The following is a 21,374-nucleotide window of genomic DNA, read 5'->3' on the forward strand; positions in this document are numbered from 1 at the left end:
GAGAAAATTCACCAGAGCCAGAGCGGGGAGCAAAGCAGGCAGAAGGACCGAAGTACACTGCTGAGGAGAGCAGCGGGCGGCAGGAGAGGTCTGCGCGCCATGCGGGACCCTCCTCCGGTGGCCGGGGAGTAGCCGGGGATCGAACCGGCGACGCGGAGACTGCGGGCAGGGCAGCTTCGCAACCCAGCGCTTAACTGCTGCACCACCAGGGAGGCCCTAGACATGCATTCTTAATTTGTCAACTACAAAGAAATTTACAATGTTTATCATTATATATAATTTTTTTTCATGTTTAAAGATATGCCCTATTGTAGCAATTCAGAAGTAGAATTACCAGGCCAAAAGATGTAAGCATTCTTGAGGTTCTTAATACTGAGAAGCTAATTTCTGAAAAGAATGCTATCAGGACAATGTGAGCTCCAAGAAAGCTGGAATCTTGCCTGTTTTGTGCATACTGCAGACACTAGTAATAGAACAATGAACAACAAACAGTAAGTGCTCCATAAATTTTAGTGAAATAAAGAGATGAATCAATCAGCCAAACAGACCTATGAAAGGGCTCACAAATAAATATAAACAAACACTCTTTTATATCCTTGCTATGTTTTCCCACTCGCCTTTATGAGTGGTCATGTCATTTGCTTTGCCCAGTAAAATATAAGCCAAGGTGATGTGTGATATTTCTGGACAAAAGCTTAAATAGCCATTTGTCAAATGTTTTTTCCTTGAGTCGCAGCAACCAAAATGACAGGCAAATGTCTGTTTTTATTATTGCTGTTTATCTTATCATAATTTTTATATAGTAAATGTAAGATTTTTCCTTAAAACATATCATTTTATTTGGTAGAAAGTAACAAGAACTCCCTTAAAAAGAACTCAGTGCAGGGAAGCCTTTTGATAGGAAGATTATGAGTGTATATTGAATATCTAAGAAAGAATGTGGAGCAAAAATGGAAAATACAGAAGTCTAAAAAGCATATTGGGTGCTCTGCTTTGAATCCAAGCTGACTTAAAAAAAAAAAAATCAGAGGATAGTTTAACTCAGAAATTCTAATAAAGTTTTGTTAGATTTCAGTGAAATAAAAATATTTTGTGGCATAGCCCTAATACAGTTTTATTGCAACTCTAGAGACCACCCCCCAAAAGCAGGTAGAATGGACTGAAATGTCACCCTAACATAGAAGAATAAAGGAGAACAGATAGTCAGAGCTTCAAATATAAAATGTAATTCAAACTCAGGATATATGAACAATAAAAAATAAACCAAACAGAACAAAGATCTGGGTTCATAAATTGAGTTTCTAAAGAAGATAAGGAATATTTCTACTACAAACATGGCTAAACAAACTGGCATTGAGAATGTCTAATGCAAATTCCAAGATCTAAAAGAAATTAAAGGAAACCCAAGTAGAAATAAGAAGCAAGTTTAATATCAAGCAATGGACATCTCAAAAAGTAAAAAAGAAGAGCAGGGTATTTTATTATTTTCTTTATATTTCATAAGTAGAGTACTTGTGAAGGACTGTGAAATAAATGTTTGCCTTTTCTATTTTTTAAGTGTAACAGAAGAAAAGTTAATTATTAAGAGGGAATGAGAACGGTCAATTGCAAATTTTATACACAAAAGAATTCAATTAATATTCTTCCTTGATGCTACTTGTTCTTATAATTAATTCCCACAATTATCATAAATAATTAGAGCCAGATTGTATGGTTAACTAAAGCTGAATATGGTTTCTTTTTTAAATTAAAATTCAAGTTATTGTATTTTTTTCAAATTATAAAGCTAATTAATGGTCAATACAGAATATACTGAACAGCAAATAAAAAAAGGTTAAAAAAGGACCTACAATACTGTGATTCATGTAAATCATTATTTAATATTTGGTATATTTCTTTCTCACATTTTCCCAAATAAGTTTTTGTTTGTTCATTTCATTCTATACATATTTGTAATTCTTTTTTATTATTTAACAGATAAGCTTTTTCTCATTTTTACCTTAACTACTTCACAAACTTCATTTTACCAAAGCATTCCATGAAATGGAAAATACACAATATACATTTTGCATAAGCACTCATACTTGTTCTTATTTTTTTTAACTACAATGGAAAATTCTATATGGAACATATTGGGAACAAAGTTTTTCCAGTGTTTGATATCCTTTTCTTAGAATATATTCTTCAAAATTCACCCACTATATGCTAATATCAAAAGTCAAAATTAAAAAAAGCAATATGATGTCTGGGGTGTATAACAAAATACTCCAGGATAGGGAAGTGATGGCAGTTATAAATAATCAAGATTGTATATTGTTTAACTTTTTTCAGGATAATATGTTCAAACAAAAATAAAAGGCCGACAGCATCCTGTAAAAATATATAAAGATATATATTCATTCTAGCAAAGATGAAAGGTTTTTAAGGCTCTTGCTGCACATTGCCAAATTGCTTCCCTGAAGGGCTATAATCATTTTTACTCCAAACATATAGCTTAGGGTTTATTGTGAAGGGTTCTTTAAATCCTCTTTTCTTTGAAGTCTTTGTTTATACATTGACTTTGGCACATCTCTCCTTCCTACTGCAAATTTTTTCTATTGAGGTATGTTTCTGAGTTCTCACTTTATTCTGGATACTGGCAATTGCTTCTAACATGCTCTGTTGTTCAACATGTAAACACGATTCCACACAGGACAAGAAATGGATGACAATGATTTACCTACAGAGATGTTTATCATGCTGTTATTTACAAGGCAAAGCTATGTTCATCATAATGTCAATGAGCAAAATCTGTAAGCAATCATTATTATATCACTTCCAAGAACTGCACAATATTCCTCCAAACTGTATTTACTGACCTGGAAAAAAGTTGAGCTGCCATTACACTAGTAAATTTTTTTAAGTAACCAACAGAAATGTTCCATTTTATATATATCATGTATGCACATATGTACACACAGAGAGGAAAAAATTCTAGAAGCATATATACTAATAAAAATAGTATATTCATGGGAGTGATATTACAACTATAAAGATATACCAGGGTAAACATATTTATATATAGTGATATGCTTTATTATATCACAAATGTATAATTTTATTGTACACTGCAAACATGTAATTTTTAAAAATTGCCAACTAAAATAAATCTCAAAATGTAAGCAATCATTTTTGACCAACTGGTTTTTATGCATCATGTTCAGTTCAAATACATCAACAGTCTCCCAAATTGATACACTGAATTAATAAAAATTGAAGTGTGTTAGATAACATGATCATGATTTCAATGACAATGTTTTTCTTCTACATTTTCAAAGTAGAGTTTTGTACCTGAAGATATTTCACTGTTACTTCATACAAAAAAAAAAAAAAAAAAAAAAAAAAAGGTTCAAACTACAGATTAGGAAAATTAGCAAATGTACTAATGAAGTATAATTACCTAGAGAGAAATTAATGATTAGAGTATTAAAACCTGTAAATTTACAGCAATAAGGTTTCATGTACTAGAAGGTAGGTATACAAGGCTTATATGGGCCTAACTGAAACCCTGGCATGCCCAGCTCTGTTAATTCTAATGGTTTGCCTGCAGGACCCTAGCACAGCTTCTGTCATTAAAACTTTTGTCACCTCAGACATAGTACTCACAACCAAAATCAGTGTTTGCACTAGTTAATTGCTAAGTTCATCATGGCTCTATGACTCTATAATAAACTTAAAGAAATTGAAAGCAGGGGCCTCCCCGGTGGCGCAGCGGTTGAGCGCTGGGTTGCGAAGCAGCCCGCGGCCTCTGCAGCGCCGGTTCGATCCCCAGCTGCTCCCCGGCCACCAGAGGAGGGTCCCACATGGTGCGCAGACCTCTCCTGCCGCCCGCTGCTCCCCTCAGCAGTGTACTTCGGTCCTTCTGCCTGCTCTGCTCCCTGCTCTGGCTGTGGTGAATTCTCTCACCCTCCCCTGCTTCTGACTGTACCCAGTGCATGTATTAAACAAAACAAACAAACAAATAAATAAAATAAATAAAAAACATGCCTCTATAAAAAAAAAAAGAAAGAAAGAAATTGAAAGCAAAGTCTGTCAACAGGAACTTTATCAAGGTGTACAAGTTTCCCAGAGCAGCTGTAACAAAGAACCAAGAATTGGGTTGCTTCAAACAATAGAAATTTACAGTCTCACAAGTCTGGAGATGAGAAGTGTGAAGCACGGTGTCTCCTTCTAAAGACACTAGGAGAAGATCAGCTGTATACCTCTCACCTGGTTTCTAATGGCCACAGATATTCCTTGGCTTGTAGATGGCCCTTTTCTCCTTAGATGATCCTATCATCTTCCTCTGCATGTTTGTGTCCAAATTTCCCCTTTTCATGAGGACACCTGTCATACTGGAGTAACGCCTACTCTAACTAACTCACTTTAACCTGATTACTTCATTACAGATTTTATTTCCATATAACATAACATTCTGAGGACCTGGGGTTTAGGACTTCAACACAATTTTTTAAGAGGACCACAATTTAAGGTCCAGCTCTAATATAGGGCATGCTGATTAATCCCTATTGCCCTCCAGATACATTCCCTGTCTTTTCTGCTCTCTATCCCAGAAATTGACTGTGAACTACTTCAGCCCAACTTCCTTGATTTCTAGCTTCCGTTGGGTTTAGCCAGGTAGGCACCTGGAGGAGATCACTAGCTAAAAGAGTGAGGGAAGCACTTATTACCAGGCTGTTGTTTTGGCCATAACCATATGCAGGCAGCCAGGGTCCTGATGCCTGTCCATTAGCCCCTTCCCCTTACTTCCAGCTCTCACCATGATGGGTAATTCCATTTCCTCTCTTTGCCCCTTCTCTAACAAGGCTGTAATGACTTCCTACTGCTGCTAATCCTGGTACTTCACTATTTCTTCTTGTTTGAATCTGATATTATTGTTCATCCCTTTGTAATCAGTTCCTTCACTAAACTTCCTTCATTATCCCCATTTATGTACCATCTGTTCCTCTCCAAAAACCACTCTGTTACACAGATTAAGTCAATTCTTCAGACAATCTACATGATTTATCAAGAGAAATTTAACCTCAGGCATGGATGCCTGATACTGAAATAATTTGGTAGCAAAGGCATCATTCTTGGTCACATATACACTTGTTACTCTTTTTCTCTTTGTCTTACAATATATCTTTATCAGGAGAAGCAGTATGGAAGAGGCTATTATGCTTGAGTCACAGGGGCAAACTGATTGGCTTTGACTCTTGCTGCCATGACTTACTAAACTGAGCAAGTTAATTTACCTCTCTAAATAACAATAAAATGAGAATAAAAATAAAAGTATACAAATACACAGGTTTAGTTGATTTGTAAATGTCAAATTATATTAATTTTATGATAACTACTATTTACAATAGCTAAGCTTTGGAAACAAACCAAATGTCCAAAAATAGATGACTGGATCAAGAAGATGTGGTACATATACACAATGGAATATTACTCAGCATTCAAAAAAGATAAACACATGCAATTTGCAGCAACATGGATGGAGCTAGAAGGGATCATGCTCAGCAAAATAAGCCAGAAAGAAAAAGAAAAATACTGGATGGTCTCACTCATAGCAGGAATCTAGAAAACCTAAATAAGGGACCGGGAAAAAGAATAAGTATAAGAAAGAAAAAATCAAAATCAACAAATAACTATGAACCAGAGACACACTATGTGGGGGGGGGGGAGGCAGTGGGGAAAAGAGGGATTGGGTTCAAAATAAGGGGGTTGCAATTGTATGGGGAATATAAAAATAAATAAATAAACAAACAAACAAATAAATAAATAAATAAACTTGATTGGGTCTCTACCTCCAAAAAAAAAATTATGATAACTAAATCAGTATGCATGTGTGTGCCTATACATGTGTGCATATACTGATATTAAAATACTCAGTTTGTATTAGGGCTATTATTATTTTTTCCTGTGACATTTGTCCCCTCAGCTATGCTTTAAGTCTATCTAGTCTCAATTATTTAATGTGGATTCAACTTGCCAGATCAAATGTATGCTAGGAATATATATTTAAAAAAAAAAACAGCCAACAATTTTCACTATCCAAACAACCTATTGTTCAAAAGGTCAGTAAGATTTGTCACTCCTGATATACCTGGCTCTCTGACCCCATTTGACATCTTAAATCCTCAGGAGTTTTATTTCCTTGAAACTCATTCTTGTTGACTTCACTGTCAGACAAGATTCTGATATTCATCAATTCCTCATCTGGTCTACTCCTGGCTACATGGAGACATCACATGCCCACCCGCTACAGCAGGTTCTACTCGGGCTTTTAAAAGACAGTCACCAAGCCCCTTTCAGCCATAGAAATGAACCTTTAGAGTGATTTTTCATCTCAAAATGTCTATGTGTGCTTCATTTAATTGTCAGAAAGAAGAGGTGATTGGTGTTTGAACCTAGACATTACCAATGAAAAATCATCAAATTTAATACCTTTTTAGGAAAGGGTGAGAAGTTGAGGAGAAAAACTGGAGAATGAAATCTTCACTGTTATTTGCAAACTATAAGCTTTCTTTTTAACCTAAAAATAAAAACTGATTTTTTTAAAGTCCCTAATTGGCCTAGCAGTATATACCTCAGCTGCAATAACTTAATGAATACAGAGTAACTGCTGTTGCTGTACAAGATGACTTCAAGATACACTAAAATGCACTATCTTGCATATTTATATATGTACATAAATATCAATACCTGATAAACAGTTAGATCCCAAAAGGTCTCTTAGAAATGAGAGTAGTAGCTATGAGCTAAGAGAAGTAGTTACATAGAATTCATTATTTTAAAATCAGCTCAAAACTGGCAGATTAAATGATGAATTAGCTGGCAAAAGATCAAAGTGACCAAGCTCACAACTCTGAGGTATGCAGACTCTGGTCTGAATCCCTACTCCAGAACTTGTTAGATGACATTGCAGAAGTTAACTAATCTCTATATGCCTGTTTTCCTCGTTGTATGGTAATAGTTTTTATCCACATAGTTAATGGTCAAAGTAAATGAGATAATATATAAAGCATTTAAAATAATACTGAACACATAGTAAACATTCCAAAACTTTTACTTCAAAAATTCTCATTTATATAGACAGTCCAGAACTATAGGCAGTTCTATAAAAGTCGATAATGATTTTAAAGGGAATATTTGGTTGAAATTATATTTTTTCATTTTTTTCTACAACTTATGTGAATCACATTGCTCATATTCAAGTGATTTTAGAGAATACATTTTCAATGATGACTGATGTTTACAATGAAAACAATATGTCAGTTCCTATGTTCATGTCTGGACTTGCTTAGAATTAGAGATGAGAAGGTTAATTACCATTTAAAATATGATGATTGCCTGTTACTTGTTTTCCTTTTGAGAAAAGGGCAAAACATTTTTACTATATGCAAAAATACTCCTGTTGACAATTTATTCATTGCTGTTTATGACCTCTAGTTTCCTTTCAAATCAAGCAATTATATTTTAAATGAATACTTGTGAAAAAGAAGCAAAAGTCCTTTCCTCAGAATACTTAGTATTTTTCATAGGTCTCCCAGAAGTAACACCCTCCAGTTAATATTCATCCTCTTCCTCACAGCATCAACAACCATATTGTCTAAAGAAAACACACTGCATTTAATAAGAAGTTAATAGTAACAAGACTGACTAAATGAAAAAATATGTTGCATCCTAACATACAAACATCTCATCCAGCTGAAATATGTTAGAAGAAAAAAGAGACCAAGAGACAACCAATTGTAAAAATATTAAGAAATAGGTAACAATTAAAACCATTTTTTCTCACCCCAACTAGATCAACTAACTGCCAGGGTTACTTTCTACTTATATTAATAGTACCTCAGGGGATCTATCGTTTTCCTATAAGTCAGTGAAGCTGGAAAGTTTAACCAAGATATTTCTTTCTATTAGTTTCCAGGTATAAGAAATATATCTAAATAAATAAAGCACACATCATTCACTATTACCACGATGTTAATAACTCTCACTGCTTCAGAACAAAAAATAACTATATAAGGATTCTTTCACAACAAAACAAAGAAATCTGCTTGTTAACCAATCCATGGCTGTCACATATCAAACCATATATTTACCCATTTATTATGGTATAGGAATGATATCTGGTTATACCATCCACCCTTAATGGCTAGCTTTTTCTATTAATTATCAAGAAGCTTAAAATGTCATCATTTAAAAAAAGGGTTTTAAAAGTTTTTAGGGGAGAGAGCAATACAGAAAAGAATGCCTCAAGTTAAAGACAAAAGTATTCTAGAACATAGAATTCTAGAATTCCAGGACACGTGGAACACAGGAACAAATGCAGCAATTGCTCAAATAAAGTTGTTCCATTCAACCTCCTTTCATTTAATGTAAATGAGAAAAATAAAATTGATTCCAGGTACTTGAGTTTCCCTCCACATTCCAAAAATGCACACATTAGTTTTGTGGCGTGTCTCAATCATCTCGTTAGGGTGAGTGTGGATGGAGGTGTGAGTGCACCCCTCTCCTACCCAGGATTGGTGCCCACTTTAACCCAAGATGCCAGGTTAGGCTTCCACCACTAGAGACCCTGAACTGGAATAGAGAATTGGAAAACAATGAATACAGATGGCTGTTGAACATTAAAAAATGTTCAGGGCGTCTTTATTTAAAAGCTTTATTTAGAAGCATATGATCAGAAATATGTGAAACCCAAATGAGAACTTACACATGGGTATTATTATTCCACCTTTTGAAATGTCAGCAAGAATTTTAAAGTTTGAATTAAAAAAATATAACCACCAAACATATTAAAATCATGACCTCAATAAGAACAGTGTCCGATATTCAGCAGTCAACTTAAAATATGCTAATGTTTTAAGGTACGTCAACCCATGGTTTATTTGGCTCTAATTTGACTTTGAGTATGCAGACACTGCATTTATTTCAACCAAATTCCACACCAATTTTAAAGAGAGTAACATCCATTTGAGCATATAGCTATTAATAAAAATATAAGAAAACATATTATAAAAACTTCAGAGAATTTATTTCTCAACTCATAAGAGATAATATAGTGCTATTTAGTGCAACACTCAGGTAAAGTTAAACAACTAAAAAGATAAAAGTATGGCTACAATATATGATATGCCACATTTCGAAGAATTTAACATTCTAATTGTCCAATGAAACCTCATGCAAAAACTATGCTGCATAACACCCACAGTTTCAGATTAATGATTAATTATACCCAACCAAGCTTTTGGTTGCAATTACTTCAATACTCCAACTTACTATGAATCTACTCTTATTTCCCAATCTTAAAAAACAGGGCACAATTATTTTTTAAAATATATTTTCTTTTCATGCTAATTTCTCATGTGAAATTGAAAATGTTATCACCTCAAACTGTACATAGTAATTAATTTTGTGAGATAGCATAATAAGCTAACAACTGTCAAATTCATGGTAGCTATATTCATTGTACAGTTATGGCTACAGAGTACAGTGCTGAAAAATGAAAAGATAATTCATTAGACATGTTTATTTTCATTATTTAGATACACTCTATATTTATTTTAATAGATAAAACTATTAATGCTATTACAAAATGACATTATTGAGAATAAAAGAAATAATGAATACCAACTTCTACCTCTTGAATACTTTATCTATCTCAATGTATCACATGGATGAAAGGCTGATGGAAATCTAGCTAATGCAGCTAGGTATGCATAAGGTGATTGGGCTTTCCAAAAAAAGAGGTTTTATTTCTTTGCCTTGATGTTTATGACCCCTTTTCACATAACTGGAATCAATATACTCATCTATTTCAAAGTTATTCCATTCAGGATTCCCATATGCAGACCAATCACAGCTTGCTGTTCCTTCCCAAAAAGAGAGAGCTAATCGTCATTTAAAACAGAGCTTTATTCAGCACATCCTTATAAAAGAGTTTTCCAGTTTGCTTCTACTTGTCCCTTTTACTGCAGAGCAAGTACCATGTGTCCCACTGCCACCTATTCTTAGTAAAGCAGGATCCAGCATCATGCTACAGAGAACCACTGCTGCCAGACTGAATCACAAGTCAACTTAATCATCTTGGTTACTATAACACCAGTCTGATCATTATTACAGAGGTTCCATGAAATCAGACTTCATCTTGATTCCAGAAATGACTGTAAGGATCAGAGGCATATGAATAAACTATAAAATGGCCAAGGATCTATAGACATCTTGTAAGATATTACTAGCTACATATATTTAAGTTACTGTATTAATTAGAAGAAAATTATTTCTTTAGACAATATTTAAGATTTTTGTCTGGGGGCCTCCCTGGTGGCGCAAGGGGTTAAGCACCGCACTATGAAGCAATCCACAGCCTCTGCAGCATGAGTTCGATCCCCCCCAGACAGGGAGCAACCCACATTGCACAGCAGACCTCTCCTGTCTCACCCGCTGCTCCCCTCAGCAGTCTATTTCAGTCAGTCTACCTGTTCTGTGAGAACTCTGTCTCTGGTGAATCCTCTCACCCCCAGCATCTCTGGCCTGTATCCCAGCTCTTGTATGCATAAATAAATAAATCTTTAAAAAAAATTAAAAAAAAAAGATTTTTGTCTATGGAACTTAATTGAGATATACTTTTAGGAATTATACTCTATGGTATAGAATGGCTATGAATGACTCAATTAAGTTGACAGATTCTAAAGGTGTTTCTATTATGAAAAAGATGAGTAAAGTATAATCCAAATTTAAGGATTGATCAATAGCAAAAACATTACGGCTAAAACTAGAGTATTTAAACTAATTACAGATGATATTCTTCTCATGAGAAATTCCTTCTTTGTATTTTATTATTTATCATTTTACAATTTATGATACAATAAATGTACAAAGGAATCATACCTCCTTGAAGATAACTAAAAACATCACTCCCTCCATTACGAGAGGAAAAGTGAATATCCAAAGATAATTGCAGAAGGTTAAGTTCATTAGCCAAGATTCCCCTAATACCTCAGGCAGTTTTCTGATTTTTTTTCCAGTATGATCTTATTACTGCCTAATTATCCATATTGCTTTTCTTCCTTTTTGTTAAAATGAAATTCACCGAAGCAGTTTAACCTTTCATTTAGAATCATTAAGTGCACCCCCCCTCCTTCACTGATAATTGGCCTCTTTCTTTATTAACTGATTCCCACCCCCTTGATTTATTACAAATCTTTTTTGCCAAATTTGGATCCATTCTGTTAATACATTCTTTACCTTCTTTCAACTCAATTAACACACTGTCACTGTTACCAAAGCTTTCCTATTATTTCTTCGAGTTCTTATTGCTCTTTAAAGATCCTCTAGTAGAATAATGAATTTTTAATAAACTTGGAATATTTTAATGATTCTTATTTAATTCTATGGTGAAATTTATGTGAGGCATACTTCTCACACTGAAATGTTTTCTACTACGTTGTCATAATACTCTATAATAACTCCCCAGCAATCCAAATAGACAAATCTTTGCAATGTAACTTCTGACCTCTAAAAGTACAGAGTTCTATTATAATTATCATATCCATACCCAAATCAAACAGCCAGCTTCCCTGTCAGCAATTTCCAATTCCACACAATTTTTAATAAAGTGAAACCTATACTTGTGCCTTCACTAAATATTAATGTGACCTCTGAATGTGAGTGAAACTGTCACTGGATTATGCAAAAGGCAACCTTTCATAATATGGGTCATTGGGCATACTCATTAATGGAAACAAGTAATTGCCAAAAAAAAATAATAAATAGAGCATTCCTGTTCCCTTCTTAGAAAGAAATGTTTCCCTGAGCACCAAAGTTCTGATAAAGTTTGGTGTCTGCTTTAAGCCCCTCCCTTTCCTATCAGTGAGCAACACATTTCCCAGCAACTTCCACCTCTATTAAACAAAAGCAATGCCCTAAATTTATAAAAGGAAAAGAAAAATGGGGCAGTAACTATGACCTTGGGCCAAATAAGGTTATGTATAAGTCTAGTTTTGAGATTTCTTTCACAGTTCCAGGACTTAAATTATGAAATAGAATATGGAATCACTTTTTCTAACAACAGGTGGACAGAGAATTGACTGCTGGGAAAAAAAACGCTTGAAGTTGACAAAAAGGATGGAGATAACCATAACGATATTGACCATCAGAGTCTTAAAAACTCAACTCCCAGGAAATACTACAGGTAAAGAAATGTAAGATTTTCACATTTTTTTTTTATTTTGAATAATATTAAACAAATAGGAGAGGGTTTTGATCTCATTCTCCTATAAAAAATTTATCTGCCAACTTCTAATGTTTCAACTTTTAATAATTTCAACCAAAGACATAATCTGAATAAGTTTAGATTCATTTGATGATGTCTTTGGCCAAAAAAAGTCCTGGTGTTCAAAGTCTCCTTATGTATTCTCAAATTTCTATTTAATGTCCTGACATGGCTCCTCTTCCTTAAAAAAATCAAATTGGTTTTGACTGCAGTTTCAAAAGTATACATTTTCCTGATATCCTGAAGGATTGAGTCTATGTATCCTTCCCTCACAACTACATCTGATCCCTACAACTATTTTCAAACAATTTTTAAAATTGAGGAGACCTTAGGGATAAACTTATCCAGCCCTCTAATTTTGCAGATGCAAAAGCTGACTCAAAGATAACATAACCAAGGTTACCTAGTAATTTAATAATTGATGCAGCTGAAATTAGAAGCAAGAGCTCCAAAAGTCTAGTCTTATATTCAAGGACCAAGGAACTGGCAGGTAGAGACATACAGATCCGATTTATGTAAAAGAAAATAATCACTTTCAGTCAAGGACATAAATCAAATCAATGTTTTCCAAAATCTTAGTAAGAACCTTTTATAGAAGTTTATTTCCTTACACATTTCAAAGGTGGAATTTGAACTGTTTGTATTTTAAGTACTTAACCTGATTTTTGTATTGCCACTATAACAAATTTAAACATACTTAGGGCTTTAAAATAACTTCCATTTATTATCACACACTTGTCTGAGACAGAAGTCTGACAGGATGAGCTGGATACTCAGGATCTCAAAAGGCAAACATCAGGGTGGCAGCAAGGCTGGACCCTTAACTGGAAACGGGAGAGAGAATTCATTTGAAGGGTCATTAGGTTTTTGAGAAAATTTAATTATATGTGGTTGTGGGACAGAGATTCTCATTTCTTTGCTGGCCTTTAGCAAGAAGTCACTCTTAGCTTCCAGGACTGTGTGCCTTCAAGCCCTTTCTAGTAAAAGTACATCAAATCCTTCTTATACTTTGGATCTCTCTGATGTCTTCTGCTACAGCCCCCTCACTTCTGCGTTTGCTTTTAATAACTCATGTGATCACATGGGGGCCCCCAAAATAATCCAAGATAACCACTCTATTTTAAGGTCAACTGAAGGTCAACCTTAACAACAACTGCAAAATCCCTTTGGCAACTGAAGGTAACATACTTGTGGGCATATGTCATCATAGACACCATCCTGGGTATTAAGACTTGGAATCTTCTTGCAGACCAAAATTCTGCCTATATACTTAACACATATTTTATATATGTAAACTTAAGAAAATGTGATTACTTTTTAAAACAGATCATATTGTTTAAACTTAATTTGAACAAAACATCAATCTGTAGGATGCCTATAAAAGTGTTCTCTGATAGCTTCTGGTCATCTCTCAAAGGATATAAGATTCATAAAATGTGTTGAGTACAAGCTATTGATGTCTCATTGTAATATTACTATGAAATCTCAATAATTAAAAAATTGAAATTTATGATCATTGAAATATTTGTAAACTATAGTTTGTCTCTGAACTAAGAAAATGTTTTAATACAAATTAAATATATAAAAATGGTGATGGCAGTTTATCCTATTCAAGAAAGCAAATTACTGTTAAGGATTATATTAAGAGTATCAACTCTTTATATGTCACAAATAGTATTTATAAAATCAATTTAATCTATATCAAATAATAGCAATAATATTTATACTATCTCATTTTTAAGTATCATTTGTAAATATACTTAGCAATGAATGCACATTACTATGGGTAATTGAAAGTATCAAAAACTAAATCTCTCATCAAAATAAAGGACACCATGGGATTTCACACTCCAACATTTTTATAGTCTATTATGGTCTCACTCACAGCAGGAATTTCGAAAACCTAAATAAGGGACCAGGAAAAAAACTAAATTTGATAAAGTAGAAATCAAAATCAACAAGCAACTATAAACCAGAGACACATTACAGGAGGGTAGGAGGGGGTAGGATCAAAACAAGTGGGGTAGGAATTTTATGGGTACTATAACCAAGATGAAAATGTATACATTGTGCAAAAATGAAAGATGATGTAAAAAATATATAAAATTTAAAAAAAAAACCTAGGCACTGCATCCTGTTATAGAAATTTCTTTGAAAATGATAGTCTTTCTAAAATTTTGCTCCTAAAATATATGATATAAATACAAACTCAGAAGAGTATTTGGCTACAAACAACAAATTCAGCAATGAATATAGATAGAAAAGTACACACAATTATATTCTCCCTGCTCAACAGAAAACTGGTTTTTAATACAATTATGGATCATTATTCAGCATTATCATTGCTGTGAGCATTTGTTTCAAAACATGAACTTCATTTTTTAGCAGACTCCAATTAATTTCCCTTGGTGGGTCAAGGGACCTTTAAAGATTTGCAAGCACTCAAGATACAAAAGCACTGGCACCTTTCATATTTTTTTCAAAGGTTCTATTCTATTTCATCTATTTTCCTGGCTCAAATCTGCATGATGCTTTTCTCACATTTACTACTATAGATGCAGCCTTCACACTGGCCATCTGTCAGAAACTGGCAATTAGTTTAGCATATCACAAACCAGCTGTCAAAATTTTACACACACTGTATGTTCATAATAAAGTATCATTGCTATTAATGAAGAGACTACATTTCAGGAACCACTGTACTGGTAATTTCATTAGAGAAATGGAAATAATGTGATAGGTGTAGAGATACTAGGGCTTATATGACTTCTTTGGTAAAAATGGGTATGTGTCCTCAACCAAGCCATCAACACAATACAGAGGCATGATAGCATGATGGTTAGGAACATAAGATGAGGCACTTAAACTTTTGCTCTATCATTTTAGTTGTATATCCTTAAGCAAGGTATTTAATTTCTCTCTACCTCAGCGCTCTCATCTACAAAGGAGGAATAAAAAAAGTACTTAATTTATTGAGTTTTAAAACAGGATTAAATAGGGGCCTCCCCGGTGGCGCAGCAGTTGAGCGCTGGTTTGCGAAGCTGCCCGCAGCCTCTGCAGTGCTGGTTCAATCCCCGGCTGATCCCCGGCCACCGGAGGAGGGTCCCACATGGCGCGCAGACCTCCTGCCGCCCGCTGCTCCCCTCAGCAGTGTATTTCATCAGTCTGCCTGTTCTGCTCCCTGCTCTGGCTCTGGTGAATTCTCTCACCCTCCCGCGCTTCTGACTGTACCCAGTGCTTGTATAAATAAATAAATAAATCTTTTAAAAAAAAAAAAAACAGGATTAAATAAAAATGAATATAGAACTCATCCCAGAGACTGGAAAATAATAAAAAGCTAATAAACATTTAAACTGTTGTGAATACTTTTTTTCTCTTGGTAAATTGCATGTCTTTTTACCTTTGTCTTTGGACCTGATAACCTCAACACTCTCACCACCACAAACTGTTACCTGTCTTTGGGAATCTGCCTTCCCTTCATAGCAAACTACCTTAGTGTTTTTCCACCTCACACTTTCGTATCTCACCTTAGCCCAACTTAGACACACTCCAGGAAAGCAGCAATGTATAATGGAAGAAGGTTTCCATAGGGTCTTGCCCAACAGAAATATAATGTGCATCAAGAGTGTAATTTTAAATTTTCTATTAGCTGCATTAATAAAAGGAAAGAAGAAATAGGAAATTAATTTAAATAATACATTAATATATCAAAATGTATTATCATTTTAGCAAGTAGCATATTTCAAGTGCTCAGTGGTCACATATGTCTACCATATGTGACAGCACCTGTTGAGAGGCAAATGAACCTGGGTTCAAATTCTGACTCTCCTATTTTCTTGTCATTTACTTACTAAATCTGTTTAATTGTGCTAAAAATAACTATATCGACAAATTGTTATAATTAAATAAAAAGAGCAAACACAAAGCACTCAGCACAATGCCTAAAATGCCTGGATGCTCATTAAGTGAAAATTCCCTCAATGTAACCTACTTTAAAATTGAACGCTGGCTCAATACAGTATGATCTGTGATTAATCTTAGTTCCTTCCTTTCTATCACAACTACAATTACTGCCTTTCCCCTCATCTGCACAATTTCTCTCCTTGCTTCTTAAAAGCTATAAACTTGGATACTCTTAGTATCTTAGTCATGGATACCCTGAGTCATGACCCAAGTATATGGTTCCAAGAAACTAAAAAGTCATGTACCTTAAAGATTTCTTTGCATCCAGCCCTATCTTATCCACTCCCCAACTAGTACCACTGCTGCAGCATCCTCAGCAACAGTAATCAACAGCAAAGTCTCTCCATTGCAGACAGACAGACCTCAAAAGGTAAAAAGGTGAGGCTTGCTCTTCAAAAGTGTGAAGGACAAAAAGAACAAAGAACAGCTGAAAAACTATCACTCACCAGACTAGATCAGAGAAACATGAAAAGTGAAAACAAAATATGTGATCCTGGGTGGGATGTTGGTCTATAAAAAAGACATTAGTGAAAAAAAAAATAGTACAATTCAAATAAGGTCTGTAGATTAGTTAATTGTATTATATTATTATCAATTTCCTCATTTCAGTAATTGTACTATGGTTGCAAATAACGTTAGTACTGGGATAATAAGTAGAATAAGGCCTGAGGATCTAAAGTATAACATGGAGACCAGTTTATCGGTTGTTTTCAATTAAGTCTAAATTGTTTGAAAAATGATATAGTAAGTTATATATTATACATTATAAGTTAGCTACAATAAATAATAATATACACCACATAATAAGTTATAAAAATTATAAAAGTTTTATAAATTATGTTACACATGTATATATTACAATATGTTATTATACACATCATATAAGTAATTTATATAATAAATTAAAAATTATCTAGTAAGCATATACAACTATATATTATATACAATTATTGTATAGAAAATAAAATATTCAATACCTATTCTTAATAGGTTTTAAGAATACCCTAGGTATAACAGGTATTAATGACTAAGAGCTATGTAACTGAAATTCATTAGAAGAGTAGTACTTCAATGTCCTCACCAAAAAAAGGTAAATATGCAAAGTAATGGTTATGTTAAATAACCTAATGGGGGCATCCTTTCACAATATACAAGTTTATTAAATCATCGTGTTGTTTATTTCAAAATATCCTACAATTGTATTTTTCAATTATGCCTCAATAAAGTGGAAAAATATATTAGGGGAATGTATAGGAACTCTATAATATTTTAGCAACTTTAAGATGTAATGTTATTTCCAAAAACATGTTAAAACACATTTAAATGTGATTGTTTGAAACTTTGTGATGAAGGAACCTTTGCCCCAATGGATTTGTTAATAGATATGTCATTATAAAATAGCGCGACTTATGTTAAGCCTATTTCAGTAGGCCATCACACAGGTTAATGAAAAGTCAATTTTAAGGTACAAAAAAATCTACCTTAATCACCACCATTAGTTTTCAAATCCACTAAGACAGTATGATGTTACCAACATACACTTAATAATACTGATAGCTTATGACAGCAAATATTTTGCTTGACCAGAAATGTTATTAAATAAATACACCTTTTAACATTACTAAATAGCAAGCTTAAACAATAGCTACATTGTGACCAACATTTTAAAGAAAGATAGGAAAGAAGAAAGAACATTTTCAGACACAAAGAATATTCCAATATGCACCCCCTCACCATCCTAGGCCTTCACTGCTTTAGGAAACACCCGAGGCAAAAAAGCTCTGAGCAAAACTCCTTGCAATTGAATAGGATGTGTCTACTACAGTATTTGTTTCTATAATACGAATTAGTTCACAGATAATCGGTAAATGTAGAAAGGATTTCCCAATACAACAGAAGCTACAATGGATTGTAATTCTTCCCAGATCATTAATGTTTGACCTCATTAATAATAGCAACTGCTGGCTTAATACACTAACAGGAAGGAATCTGAATCATATATTTCAACCTTTCCCTTCGAGGATATTACTGCAAGGTTAACCCTGATCTTTGTTTACAAAGAATTAGTTATATATAAATAAAATTAGTAACACAAAACAATAGGTAGAGCACACATCTACTAACATTTTGTACAGTCTGAAATCTTCTCTGTACTTGCAACTTCTTATGATGTCCCTCTGCCCATGTATAGCCTCAACCCTTCCAAACACTGCTTCCATCAACCTACCTTTTGTGTTTTAAGTAAAATCCTATATATATTGCAGTGTTTATTTTATTGGAAAACATGAAAAATTTCATGTTTTTTAAAGTATAAACATTTTTATTGAAACTGTTATTATTTTCATTAGAGTTCTAGTTACAAGGTTACGTAAGTCCTACTAATTTATTATGAATTTGTAAACCACAAAGATTTCCAGAAATGCATGTATAATATAGTAAAATGTTCAGTTTCCACACACTGAATATAGAAGCTTATCTAGGCTTTTAAAAATATATAATTGTCATACTACTCTTTTAACAAGGATTACTTATGTATCAATGAAATATGTTATTGTTATCAATTTGTAAATAAAAATCACAAACTACATTTTACATTTAGCCTTAAATTCAAAATTTAGTCATATATTTCTTAAATAGACAACATAGTCCAATGTAGTAATAACAGTTATCATCTAAGTTAAAACAGTCTGATGCATCTTATAAGAAAAGTAAATATTTACTGTTTTTTTGACATGAAGTAAATGTATAGTACAAACATGGATCTTTTCAAATGAAGCAGTGTATAAGATGTATCTAGAAAGCATTTCTGCTCATAAAACTAAAAAGATTCTTCAGTGTCTTTTACATCACCCTAGAGAAGATTCTACTAATGAGAATTTCTCAAAAAAGCAACAATTATTGCATAATTATTATTTGTTATTAAATGATATAACACTGGCCACTTAGCATTTTTTATTCAAATGACTCCTGCTAGTGACAAGCATTAGAAAAGAAAATTTGTGCTATTTACACATGACAGGAATAAAAATAGTCAACTCATTAAAATCAAAGTTCAAAAGAAGTAATATACTTTGAAATTAATTTAATTGCAAATATTAACCACTTTAATATTTTCATAAAAGATAGTGTTTTCTTTTTCACATAGTCCATCATATGCACACATAGTCCATGATATGCAGAAGACTTTTATGGACTCAATCTTTAAGTTCAAGGAGCCTTTTTCCCAATTACCTACTCAAATTCACTTGCTTAAAGATAGCATTCTTCTCATGTTAAAAAAAAAAAAATTTGCACAATTGTCTGCTTATAGTGTGACCTCTTTCACTGGGGTGGGTATCCTCTCCATCACCGACTAAGTGAGGATGTAACCTTGTCAAACCAAAGGCAAAAGAATAATGAGCACACGACAGGCTAACCCAGCATGGAGAAGGTTGTTAAGGAGGTTGCAAAAACAGTATTCTGAATGACAAAATAAAAGTATACTCCGAAGAATAGGTTAACATTTTTAAAAACATTCAAGAACATGAGAAGCATTCAATTGCCATCCGCAGATATCTACCATGCAAAACTCCATTCAAACATATTTATTTCATTAGTTACTAGCCATGTTTGGTACATTTGTTTTTAAATGACTCCTAGTGGAACAGTCCTGGCAGAGAAACATTTATAAAAAATCTATTTTCAAGAAGCACTGGCCAAAGGGGAGCATCTACCAGACAATTATAAATTATCATCTAACAAAAATAATCATTCCTGAAAAGAGTCTGAAATAAAAACTGAAAGTCTTCACAAAACAGTAGGATTTTACTACGGGTTAAAACAAATGACAGTAACTGCTACATTAATTGTTACTCCAATGCACCAAATGGCATAACAGGGAATCATATTAAAATATTTTTATAAGTAGTTGAAGCCATTAGAAATTAGACAGGTTCTGTTAGTTTTCTTAGCGTGAATTTATTTTGAAAACAAACAAAAATTTCAAATCTAAACACAATTTAAGCATGTACCAGGATTATGTATTATATTATTGTGTCAGTTATACACACCTTGACATTCCTTTTCTACCTTAAAATTGAAATAAAATTTTGGTTCCTAAGCAGTCGTAATATTTTAACAGAGAAACAGTGCCACCTTTTGGTCCCAAACAAAAGCCTCCATTTGACTTGTCTTCTAAACTTTCCTTTTTTCAGTTAAATTTCTGATAGATCTTTGTATGTATATATACATGTATGTGTGTCACTGAATTTCATAATTATATTCTAGGAATATTTTGTAACTACACAACCTAAGAAAGCATGAGAGTAACATAAAAGTTGATTACAAGATGTAAAATTTCAAATTAATTCAAAATAATACCAAATGCTTATACTCTGGGTCATGAATATAATTTCTAATCAACATTTTATTAAATGCATTTACCAGATCCAAGCATGTCAATGAACTGATATACTTTAAATATAAAAGAATCCTTTCTATAGCATTTTCCATATCAAATTTCTAAAGGTGTTATATTTTAAATATACCCACTAATTTAATAATTCACAGCATGGCATTAACAGTGGCTTACCAGCTAATTAAGCATTATTGTGAATAACTTTACAAATTTTAAAAAATATAGTGTGTTTCTGTTTACTTACACCAATGATACAATGTCACCACGTTGTACTTCAAAATTCCTCATTTTCCAGTGGTTCAAAAGCACCACATCAGATGACTGGCTCCCCCCAGGATTCAAAGAAGGCTAAAAAATAGAGAGACACATCTATCATTTGTATTTTTCAATCTTCATGGTTCCTTGCACTTCATAGCTCTATGCAGTGCAATAAAACATTTCTAATATAGTACCTTTCAATAAATTGCTGTTCTAAAGTAACTGCAAATGATGAGTTTTCAAAAAGGCTCATTGGGATTCTTCACAGGTGAACCAGAGAAAAAATACATTACCAATACTCATTTGAAAGGAACATGTGCTAGACATTCAAATCTTTACTAAACTCCAGTAAATAGGTATGGAAAGCTTTAAGAAAAATTAAAAATACAGAGTGAATCAAACCTCCCAAAAGAATATTCACATAGGATTTAATCCCACTATCACAGTATA

The 21,374-nt window shown here is 33.3% G+C and overlaps 1 protein-coding gene across 9 annotated transcripts in view; it reads right to left on the reverse strand.

Annotated features, from left to right (window-relative positions):
• The window catches only part of IMMP2L (inner mitochondrial membrane peptidase subunit 2), a 732,784-nt gene that overhangs the window by 654,249 nt on the left and 57,161 nt on the right, over positions 1-21,374 (reverse strand). For all 9 annotated transcript variants that reach the window (XM_054692558.1, XM_054692555.1, XM_037511708.2 and 6 more), the window contains one exon: positions 20,911-21,014. In XM_054692558.1, coding sequence (XP_054548533.1) covers positions 20,911-21,014 — 104 coding nt within the window. The remainder of the gene's footprint in view (positions 1-20,910; positions 21,015-21,374) is intronic.

Source organism: Talpa occidentalis, unplaced genomic scaffold (genome assembly GCF_014898055.3).
Source record: "Talpa occidentalis isolate TD23 unplaced genomic scaffold, MPIMG_talOcc4v2.1, whole genome shotgun sequence".
Taxonomy (NCBI): Eukaryota; Metazoa; Chordata; class Mammalia; order Eulipotyphla; family Talpidae; genus Talpa; species Talpa occidentalis.